Here is a 12,158-nt window from a genome sequence, read left to right on the forward strand (position 1 = left end):
TTACGTGGTCTGTTCATTCCCTCTGAAGCACCTGGCATTGGCCACTGTCAGAGGACAGGATACAGTACTGGCCTAAATGCACCATTGTTCTGACCTAGTGTAGCTGTCCTTATGTTTTATGGGTATATTTAAAAATACATAAATATAATACATTGTCTATTTTAAAAAAGCATTTGTGATCATGCTTATAGCATACATGGTAAGAATTAGGGTTGTGTATGCAAACTTTGATATTTCCTGACATTTGATTGTTTAGTCATGCAGCCTCTTCATGTTCCCTGCATGTAGTTTCTTATCTGGAGTAACATTGTGGATCAGTATATTTTTTAATTAAAATATAGTAAACTGTTATATATATGCATTTTAAGAAGTAATTTATTGTTTCATAGCTGTGAAAGAAACACAGGCCAACCACACTCCATGTTTTCCTTAAAAAAATAGAATAATACTTTTAAGTAGATATCTAAATTTCAATCAGTATGTCCTATGCCAAGGAATTTCAGTTTCATAATTGTTGGAAGGAGAGAGAGAGAGAGAGAGAGATTTAGTTTCCATTTTCATGAAGATTCTAGCTATATTATGTGGAACAAATAAATGTAAGCATACATTGTAAAAATGACTAATCATTCTGGACATATTCATTTCTGTGCGTTGAATTTGACATATTTTGGAGGGTCTGATTTTCAGGATTTGATATGGGCCTACCTATGAAAATAGGAAGAAAATGTCATGAAATGCAATCATGCAGCATTTCATGAACAAAACTGGTTAGTGTGTATTTGATATCTGAGCATCCAGTTCTAGTTGCTGTAGTTTCTGCAGATAACTTTTGTCAAATCTCTTCTTCCCTGCCTGTTCAATATAGTAGAATTATTGAGTTACATGGACTGACTTGCTGAATGAAGATTATGAATGAAAGTGCTCTTGGCAATTTGAACCTGTGCAGAAAGTAAATGTTGCAGATGATGCTAAAATACCATAGACTAGCAAAGTTTTCACTTGTCATGTGTTTTAAGACTAGAGTCTCTTGCAAGTGGTGCACTGCAAAGTCTACACGAGGCAAAATATTTTGGTAAAATGTCCCTTTTGTATGTCTCTATTACAGGGCGAATATATGATCATACAATTATTTTTCCTATTTATTGAGTAAAAGGTGCTACAAATGGCCGCCTGGCAGAGAGAGCCATTTTAGATTTAAACCTACTGGATTTTGTTTGCCGTGTGTTCTACATTGTAGATTTTGGCCCATTCTTCTTGTCATATGAGGTTAGTTATTATTCTGGTCTTTTTACATAAATAAGGACTGCATGTTACAGCTAATTAAGAAGCCAAGAAACTGTTGTATGGATGTTACAGGACCAGAGGGGCCCGGGGAGAGGAGACTGAAGCCCAGTGCTGGGACTGACAGTGGAGCCAGCCCGGGAATAGGGAGTTTGCATTATGGAGCATGGTAGCCGGGGCTGGACCCAGCAACAAAGCCCACCCAGGGGCATGGAACCCGGTCAGGGGAGCAGACCATGCCTGGCAACCCGGGCCGGACCTAGCTGGGGAGCCCTCCTGGGAGGGTGGCTGGGGCCAACAGCACAGCCCAACCAGGGGTGCAGAGCCTGCCCGGTGGCTGGAAGTGGGGCACAGGTAGGAAGCCCAGTAGCCAGGCCAGTGGCCAGGAAAGGAGCCCGGCCGGCAGAGGAGCCGGGGGGGCATGGAGCCTGGAGGTGAGCCCGGACATCTGCTAATGGTCCCAGGGAGATCCTGGAGTCCATCAGCAGAGAAGCCAGAATTGACTTTCCCAGGTCTGGCAAAATCCCTTGTTCAGTACCAGTCAGGTTCTGCGGTTGCCGGACCAGGGAGATCCAACCTGTAATAGGAAGGAATGAAGGAATTCTAGTCAACATTTCAGGCTACGTGGTAAATTGTTTCAGATTTGTTTGGGTCAGAGCCTGTGTCCTGGTGAATAACAACATGTTCTATCATTTTCTGTTTCCATCTGATCTTGGTTTGTATCAGTGAGGCCTCGGCTGCTGTTCATGCTTCCAGGTTCAGCTTTTTGCTAGCTTTTATTAGTGTTATAATGTAGCAGTAGTTAATGTAGTAGACTTCCTTTTTATTGTTGTGTACAGTTCATTAACACAATGTGTTTTATTTTATTTTAATTCATTTGTTTGTAGACGAGACATCCATTATTGCTGAAAACTCCTATTAAATAGTTTCTAACTAATTAACATTGGGACTAGGAAGTGGTATTGCCAAATTGACAGTTGCTGTTTTTACTGGCGATTGTTCTGTGAATACAGATTAGAAATTTTTGTGCTTAGTGAAGGGACCTGTATTGCAGGAATCTTTTCCTTGCACAATAAACCACAGTCGGAATACATTATGGTGATTATATCTCAGGATTGTAGCTAATTTAAACAGGAGCAGAAGGGGAGATGTTTTCAACCTACTTTCATTTGAGGATGTCTCAAATCCTGACTTAGGTTACCCACTGGATGGAGTATGTATGGTTATGATTATTTTGGATGGTGTGAGGATATTTATTTTTAAACTAAGGTGTTCTTCTTTGCAGATCTCTTACATCTGTAACAATTCTGTGTATCTTTGAAGAGTTGAGCCATTTCATTGACTTAACATATTTGAATGTTTAGGAATTACCACTATGAATTCTTGTTATGCCCATGAGAGAAGCTACTCTGCAAACTTCTTTTAGCATCTATCCACTTTGGTCCAGTTTTGTTTTTTTTAATGTGTTCAGGTATAGTGATTCTCTTTGCTACAATTCCTAACAAATTTAGGAGCCTAAATCTCATTTCAAAGAGATCTAGGCATTTGGGATATAACGACACTGCTATTACTCACCCATGGCTGTTGACTTACTTGGGTCTGGGGGGCTTGGGCTTAAATGGTTGTTTAATTGCAGGCTCAGGCTGGAATCCAGACTGTAGGATCCTGCAAGGAGGGAATGTCTCAGAACTCAGCCTCCAACCCAAGACTGAATGTTTACACTACAATTAAATAGCCCAAGAACCCAAGTCAGCTGACACAGGGCAGCCATAGGTGTTTAAGTGAAGTGGAGGCAAACCCCATATGAGCCAAAATCCCATTGACAGTAAATAGGATTGTAGTTCCCAAGTACCTGAACATGAGGCTCCTAATTCAATTTGCACTGCAATGTCTAAATGCTTGATGCCTAAATTCTTAATTTTTATATAAATGAGCTGTGTAGTAAATTAAAAATGATGTTTTAAGATTTGGCTTAGTCATTGTGAAGTATGGTACCAGATGGTTCATTGACTGCTGCCTTGTTTATTATAAAATTTCCCATTGCTGTATATTTGTTGTGTATGCTGTATATGGAGAAAATTTGTCCTATCCAGCTGCAGTCATTTATGACTGTTAATGGAAAACAAGCACAGATGACAACTTTGCTTCATGAATTTTATATTTACAATGACAATTCGTTCCTTCAGGATTTAAAAAAAAGTCGCAATGATTTAAATTTTATTTATACAAAGAATCAGGCACAAAAATTTTCAGGGGTAAGTTACAACAGAATGCTCTGTAATAAAGTAATATATTTTGGAAAATGAATGAATGAAATTGTGACCCAAATCCTATCTGCAGAAATTAATTTGTTCATAATAAAACATTTAAATTATTGCACTCTAGAGATGTTTGTACATTTTTATACTGGGATTTGTGAGCGTTCCTTGTATGATAAAATAATATCTTCATATTCTTTTTCTGCCAGTGCTGTTCATTTTGCATGCCTTATGCATGCATTGCTTTTTATCCTCTTTTGGGATTTGTTAGATGCTAAAAACAAACCATGACGTGTCCATTGAAATACAACCCAGAGCTTCAAATGTTTCCGTTATATACTGTATATGACATAGTACAGAAACTATAAAGGATAATGCTTCTATGTTTGTTTTAAATCTGACAGGTTTTTTTAATAGAAACCACATTTTGGCTCATAGAACAGAATTTGCTTGTGCTAGGTACTGAATAAACAGGACAAAAAGACAGTTCCTATGCTAAAGATCTTACAACATTAGTAATTTTTAGAGTATCTTGTATTACAGCCTCTTTCTTTATAATAATTATGTACATCTGAGACATAGAGATGATTGGTGAGATTTCCCTGACACCCATAAGCATCTCCAATTCAGATGCCTGAGTATATTAATTTGGAGTGGGTCAGATGTGAATACAGGCAGTCCCTGAGTTATGCGGATCCGACTTATGTCGGATCCGCACTTACGAATGGGGCTTTCTCGCCCCGGAGCTCGCAGGCAGCGGGACCGCCCAGAGCGCAGCGGTCCCGCCACCTTGACCTCTGGGCCGAGAAAAGCTGCTCCGGGTGCCCCTGGTCTGCTGGGGACCGTCTCCAGCAGACCAGGGACACCTGGAGCAAAGCCGGGGAGGTGGAGGGGTCCCGTGCCTCTGAGGCTTTGCTCTGGCAAAGCCTCAGAGGCACGGGACTCCGCCGCCGCTGCGGCTTTGCTCCCGGTGTCCCTGGTCTGCTGGAGACGGTCCCCAGCAGACCAGAGGCACCGGGAGCAAAGCGGCAGCGGCGGCGGAGTCCCACGCCACTGAGGCTTTGCCACAGCAAAGCCTCAGAGGCGCGGGACCCCTCCGCCTCCCCGGCTTTGCTCCGGGTGTCCCTGGTCTGCTGGAGACGGTCCCCAGCAGACCAGGGACACCGGGAGCAAAGCCGGGGAGGTGGAGGGGTCCCGCGCCTCTGAGGCTTTGCCAGAGCAAAGCCTCAGAGGCGCAGCACCCCGCCGCCGCTGCAGCTTTGCTCCCCGTGTCCCTGGTCTGCTGGGCAGGGGCGCAGCTAGTGTCCCCCACCCCAGCAGACCAGGGAGACGTGGAGCAAAGCCCCGGGCCTGTGGTAGAGCAGGTGGGGCACTGCCGTTTGGTCCCACAGCACCGCTCCTTGGCACTACTGGACCAACCCAGCAGCACCCCAGCTGCTCTGCCCCAGGCATCCCCAAGTCAGCCGCTGCTGAAACTGACCAGTGGCTGACTACAGGAAGCCCCTACCTGGAATCAGCCGCTGATCAGTTTCAGCAGCGGCTGAATCTGGACGCCAGTTCCGACTTACATACAGATTCAACTTAAGAACAAACCTACAGTCCCTATCTTGTACGTAACCCGGGGACTGCCTGTATACATCAATCATAATAAAGTTTCAGATGGAGTAAAAGAAACATTTTTGTTTGTGGTTGGTACAGCCTTGTTTATGTCTTGTGGAAGGTGGACATATTTTTGACTCTGCCTAGGAGTTGTGCAATTATTCAGATACTTTTTAAACAATTAAGTTTTATTCTGATGAAAATTACTGGATTAACCACCATGAAGACTGAAGTCTACTGTTTATATATGGTACAGGTGTGTATAGCAGAAGTGAAAGCTGTTAGAGGAAGGGGCTACTCTTAAGCTTAAAAGATCAGTACCCATACCCAACCAGTTGTCGATCTTTTTGTTAATATATATTATGCCTATACATACCTTTTATACGGCACTGTTCCTCCAGAGTTCTCAACATACTATACAAATGGATGTTTATCATCATTTCTGTCTTTCAGAAGCATATAACGAAGTCCAGAGAGGTAAAATGACTTGAGTCACACAGTAGGTCAGCAACAGCTTCCGCTGAGAGCCAAGGTCTCTTGACTCCCAGCCTAGTTGAGCTATCTATTCCATTGATATCACTGCCTCATGCAGGTAGCCTAGAAAGGCGTTTCCCATGGTGGATTTATGTGATATAGATAGCCCAGTCTAATTCCTAGCAAAGATTTATGACTGGAGCAAAAGGAGAACACCATTCTCTTATATTAGCTATTTTTTCCTCCCCTTTTTTGATTGCTCACAGGTTAATACTTTATACATCAGGTTTTAGCCTGGAGCTGAGGTTTATGGCACAATTATAAACCATGGAAATGAGGAGTTTATAATGGAAAAAACTGAAATCCTAAAAACACTATTTGAAGTGAAGTGACCTATTATCACTTTATATTTCTAGAGTGATAACATAATAATGAAAGAAATGCAAAGTTTGTGTTGAACACAGCTTTAATAGGCCAGATCAAAAAATGCATTTGATTAACTGGAAGCCTTTAATGAGCTTTGACTCCTGCCCCAACTGACTAGTGCATCCAGGACAGACACAGCCTTTCATTCTTTAATTGGTGGATTTCAGTTTTTAAAATTTGCCTATCCTTCTTTGGGCATATGTACAATAATGTAACATTAGAGCAACATAGCACACCAAAGACTAAGAAATATAATAGCCCCCCCCCACAATCACATGTAATCCTTCAGAAAACTGTCCCAACCATTCACCCAACTATTCATCCTTTCCCTTTTTCCTCCCTGAAAAAAAAACTGGAAGTGCAAATGAGTATTGCAACCAGTGTTCCCTCTAATCTGCGTGGCAGCACAGCTTCACAGGTGATTAAGTAGCCTGCCTAGTCAGTCAGCTCCGTGCATGGAGCCCTGAGCCTCTGACTGGGTGGAGCTGATTAATGACCTGTGAAGCTGTGTTGCCACGCAACTTAGAGGAAACACTGATTGCAGCAGGAACAGAAGGCCAGCAAATTCAAGCTGTGACAAGCCAAAGCTGGCAGCAGATTCTTCAGTTCTATGACTTATGAATGTAAAGACCTTGCCAACAGCACCCAATTAATAAAGGATATATTAGCTTGAACACCTTATATTATCTGCTTTATTGATATTGCATGGCAGACAGACAGTATATTAGTGATAGAGATGTAGCCGTGTTAGTCTGGTGTAGCTGAAACAAAATACAGGACTATGTAGCACTTTAAAGACTAACCAGATGGTTTATTAGATGATGAGCTTTCGTGGGCCAGACCCACTTCCTCAGATCGTTTTTGATCTGAGGAAGTGGGTCTGGCCCACGAAAGCTCATCATCTAATAAACCATCTTGTTAGTCTTTAAAGTGCTACATAGTCCTGTATTTTGTTTCAGACAGTATATTAGGTATCCTGGACACAGCTTATTTAAGGTTTTTTATATCTCAGTAAATAAATTGAAAACAAACAAACCGGGTGCCAGTGGAGCTCACAAAACATAAAGTACTGTGCTTTAGTGAGAAACAACCTGAACAATTAGCTGCTGAAGTAGCTGTATAGTTTGGTCTTGTGTGGAGAGTCAGGGCTGCATTATGACTTTCGTGGGCCCTAGGCACTTTTGCTTTCATGGGCCCCTCCCACCATAATAATATCAATATTAAAAATTATTTTTGATATAACTTTAAATACTTCAACATTTTTTTTTCTGATTTAGGCAAAATTTAATAGATTTTCGTGGGCCCTAAAAGTTTCATTTTTTTCTGATGTGAGAAAAAAATTAAAACATTTTCTTCGACCCTAAAAGTTCCTTTTTTTCCTTCTGATTTTAAATGAAATTAAAACATTTTCATGGGCCCCTAAAAGTATCGTGGGCCCTAGTCATTGTGCCTACTGTGCCTAATGGATAAGTCGGCCCTGTGGAGAGTATTGTAACAATCCAATCTCACGGGAAAAGGTCTGGCTTAATGCAGCAGGATTTCTGCATTTGAAAGAAGAGGATGGAACTTCCTGATCAAACATAAATACAGGTTGAACCTCTCTAGTCCAGAACACTCTGGTCCAGAAACATCCTTCATCTAAAATGATTTTAGTTAGCTGGATGTTCCCTTTTCCTGGATGTGGCCAAGTTTCCCACAGTGCCATAAACTTTGTTTACAGCCACCAGTCCTGGCTCTCAATGTTCTGTGCTACTATTTAGCTCTAATGTACCCCTAAATGTCCTCTAACAACCCAGTAAGCATTGAAAATGTTGGTAATGCTGCTAGACAATATTGACCTCCCGTGGTCTAGAAAATGTGTTTGTAACCGGTCAGGACCAAAGGCTGCCGGACTAGAGAGGTTTAACTTGTATTAAAGCACTATGGTGTAATGCCACTGCCTGACCACTGCAAAGCTACCTCAAGTCTAGGCAGACTGCAGGGTTGTGAAGGAAGTTACAAAAGTCAGGCAAATTCCATTACAGGAAGGTTTGACAGTTCCTCTGCCAGTTCTCCTAGCAAGTGCACTCAGTCCACCAACATAACCTCAGTCTCATCCACGGTAAATCTGAACCGATTCACCCTCAAACTTTTGTATTATCATTTGCTAAATATGCTTTGTGCTACTTACCTCTGTCTGCATCTTTGAGATCTAACTATATTATCTCCACTTCTAAAAAATGTGATATTAGTCATTGCATATTAATACAGATATAATTTAGACATGCCAATAAAATAACTTACCAGATGGTTTATCAGTTGAAGATGGACTATTAGTAACTGATGGCATGGTAGGTAGATTAGGTGGTAGAACCTTTAAATTCTGATCACTCTGAATTTCATTGGTAGCTATTTGGTTAATAATGCGATTGTAAGTAGGAGGTTGATACATTCTGTTTGGTGGTTGGGGAGGTTGGGGTATTGGCTTAATGGATGGCGTTCTTTGACAATGTTCTTCTAGCTGTGCAATAATTATTGACTGGTTATTGGCAATTGACACCAAATGTTGATATTTGTACTCTAGATCCTTGTATTTGTTTGCAAGCTGCAACATATCAGCAGTTTGGTTCAATATCTTATTTTCAAGCTGGGAAAGTTCTAATGCATTGTCCCGTTTTCGAATAATTTCATGCAGCAGTTGCATATAAAGTTGCGTGACACGAGAGTTCATATTCCGACTTTCTTTTCGTAAAAGTTTAACCTCATTAACAATCCCACCATCCACCTCCACCAGTTGCTGCAGAGTTTCTATTTGTCTCTTTTGCTTTAAAAGTTCATTGTTAAGCAGCTCTAATTCTTGCTTATTTACCCGGTTTTCAAGAACCACTTCAGGCTCCTTTGAATTAACACAAATGGCACCTGTCACTTTCTGCTGCGGTACAATAAAGGTATAAGTGCACTTGTCTTGTGTGTCACTGGACCGCTTGTATCTGTTCATATAAATGAATTCTTGCTCTGTGCCCTCATCACTGCTTTCAAATTCCTTTGTCTTGCTAGCAGTCATTCCCATGATGGCAATTAGTAGTAAACAAATTAATCTTGCTGCCTTCATCATTCTTTATTTTTGGATAATTTTTCTTCTGCAAGAGAACTTTTAAAATCTGCTTTAAAATAAAAGAATTGTTAAGTAATAAATAGATAATAAATTAATGTAAGAAAATTAACAACTGATATAGTCATTGGTAAATCTTAAAAATCTTGAAAATACACATAATTTCATATCAATGGGAAAGTTTTCATGTCTGGTTACAGTTTCTACCAGATAAAAATTAAAAAAGATAGAGCTGCTACTTGAGCTTCATGGAGATAAGTTATACCTTACTAATATCCTGTAACCAGATCCTTTGTTATTAAATGTAAAACCAATCACTTCAAGGAACTGAATTAGTAAAAATAAGTCCATATTTCCAGATAGCGCCATCAGTTTTAATTTTACAACACAGAATACAAAGTGTACTGAGCTCACTTTATTATTTGTCCTCTAAGAAGATGGAATAAAAGAAATACTGTTTTTCTTTTCACCTCATACCGGTACTATAGTTCAATTTCTTTATTGTAAAAGTGCAAGTTATAAATGTAATATTATATTTCTGAACTAAAAAATAAAACTATGTAAAACTTTAGAGCCTATAAGTCCACTCAGTCCTACTTGTTATTCAGCCAATCGTTAAGAAAAACAAGATTGTTTTATTTTACAAAAGATAATGCTGCCTGCTTCTAATGCCACCTGAAAGTGAGAACAGGCATTTGCATGACACTGTTGTAGCAACTATTGCAAGGTATTTATGTTCTGGGCATGCTAACCATTTCTATGTCCCTGGATGCTTTGACTTATAGACTTTAAAGTAATAATCTGTTTCCTTGTGCCAATACAGAAAATTGTGTAACAACACTAACATTTTCTTATGAAGAGAGCTGATAAGCCTAGGCTTATATAGGGTATATCAGTGCAGTCATATATTCCTAAGCAGCATTGCAAGCACTATTCTGTTTATTTGCCTTGGCGAAATAAAAAAGACACCCACTCACTACAATTTGTATACCCAGCATGTTAATAAATCAGTAACTTTGACCTCCAAAACATTTTATATGTTAAAATCATTCAGTTTCAGCAAAGAGAGTGTCTATTTCGCAGTGATTTCTGCTGCTTTTTTAACTATAGTATTTAATGTGACTATTTCCAGGAGAATCCCATTTCCTTTGTCTTTTTCCTTGCAGTAGTCCAAGTTACTTCCTTAATGGCTGTGCCTGAAGATTAGCTACTAGTGTTTTTTTTTTTTACTTTTGCACTAGCAATGTCATTTCTGAGATATTTAAACTGACTTTAATCCCTCAGAGCATCATGGTATTTAAAGCAAATCTCCATGGCACTTTTCTTATTAGAACACAGTGGCCACAACAGCTAAGGGTTTGTAAAAATCACTATTTTAGTCAATATCAATTCAGCATTGGGGCCACAAGCATTAATCAGCTTTTCTGAAGCTGTTCTATTTTCAGCTACGCAACTAACTCCTAGACATTACATATGTCTAAGAGCTTCCTTTATTGCTAAATACTGCATAAAATATTCTTTCTTTTCTAAGTCTTCTTGGTTCTCTTCACAATAGTAAAGGAAGAACTCTGTGATTCATCTTTGAAAAATCATGGAAGTTGGGAGAGATTCCAGAAGACTGGAAAAAGGCAAATATAGTGCTCATCTATAAAAAAGAGAAATAAGAACAACCCAGGAAACTTCAGACCAGTCAGTTTAACTTCTGTGTCAGGAAGGATGATGGAGAGGTAATTAAGGAATTAATCTGCAAACATCTGGAAGAAAATAAGGTGATAGGTAATAGCTAGCGTGGATTTGTAAAGAATAAATTACCGTATGTCAAACCAATCCGATAGCTTTCTTTGATAGGATATCAAGCCTTGTGGATAAGGGAGAAGTGGTGGATGTGAGAGACCTAGATTTTAATAAAGCATTTGACACTGTCTCGCATGACCTTCTTGTCAATAAACTAGGGAAATGCAACTTAACTGGGGCTAGTATAAGGTGGGTGAATAACTGGCTGGATAACCATTCTCAGAGAGTAGTTATTAATGGTTCACAGTCATGCTGGAAGGGCATAACAAGTGGGGTTCCACAGGAGTCTGTTTTAAGGCTGGTTCTGTTCAATATCTTCATCAGTGATTTAGATGATGGCATAAAGAGTATGATTATTAAGTTTCCAGATGATACCAAGCTGGGAGAGGTTGCAAGTGCTTGGGAGGATAAGGTCAAAATTAAAAATTGTTCTTCTTGGCCTCTGAGGATAGGACAAGAAGCAATGAGCTTAAATTGCAGCAAGAGAGGTTTAAGTCAGGCATTAAGAAAAACTTTCTCGTTGTCAGTAAGTTGCTTAGGGATATTGTGGAATCTCCATCTCTGGAGATATTTAAGCAGGTTAGACAGGGATACTCAACTTTAGAAGCCCTGGGGACCACAATCATACTCAGCACATGCCGAAGGACACAACTTATGTGTGGTTGCATATACATGCAAATATATATACCGTATATTCCGGCGTACAAGACGACCTCTGATGTTAAAAAACATCCCCCCAAAATCGGGGGTCGTCTTGTACGCCGGATGCACCGCCGCCGGAGCCCCTCCGCGGCTTTGAAAGCCTCGGGGGAAGCCGGCGGGGGGGCATCCCAGGCGCGCATGGGCTGCCCCCCCCCCCGGAGCCCCTCCGCGGCTTTGAAAGCCTCGGGGGAAGCCGGCGGCGGGGCATCCCAGGCGCGCATGGGCTGCCCCCCCGCCGGAGCCCCTCCGCGGCTTTGAAAGCCTCGGGGGAAGCCAGCGGCGGGGCATCCCAGGCGCGCATGGGCTGCCCCCCCGCCGGAGCCCCTCCGCGGCTTTGAAAGCCTCGGGGGAAGCCGGCGGCGGAGCATCCCAGGCGCGCATGGGCTGCCCCCCCGCCGGAGCCCCTCCGCGGCTTTGAAAGCCTCGGGGGAAGCCGGCGGCGGGGCATCCCAGGCGCGCATGGGCTGCCCCCCCGCCGGAGCCCCTCCGCGGCGGCGCGGAGGGGCTCCGGCGGGGGGGCAGCCCATGCGCGC

General features: G+C 41.6%; 2 protein-coding genes across 15 annotated transcripts in view; one reads left to right on the plus strand and one right to left on the minus strand.

Moving 5' to 3' along the window:
* RALGPS1 (Ral GEF with PH domain and SH3 binding motif 1) overlaps positions 1–12,158 on the plus strand; it is a 428,912-nt gene that overhangs the window by 214,986 nt on the left and 201,768 nt on the right. The window lies entirely within an intron of this gene.
* ANGPTL2 (angiopoietin like 2) overlaps positions 1–12,158 on the minus strand; it is a 42,986-nt gene that overhangs the window by 13,157 nt on the left and 17,671 nt on the right. The window contains exon 2 of one of the 2 annotated variants that reach the window (XM_006130754.4): positions 8,322–9,181. In XM_006130754.4, the coding sequence (XP_006130816.1) occupies positions 8,322–9,132 (811 nt within the window). In that variant the 5' untranslated portion in view covers positions 9,133–9,181. The remainder of the gene's footprint in view (positions 1–8,321; positions 9,182–12,158) is intronic. The other variant, XM_006130753.4, reaches the window with a different exon arrangement.

This window comes from Pelodiscus sinensis, chromosome 22, assembly GCF_049634645.1.
Source record: "Pelodiscus sinensis isolate JC-2024 chromosome 22, ASM4963464v1, whole genome shotgun sequence".
In the NCBI taxonomy this organism is placed as follows: Eukaryota; Metazoa; Chordata; order Testudines; family Trionychidae; genus Pelodiscus; species Pelodiscus sinensis.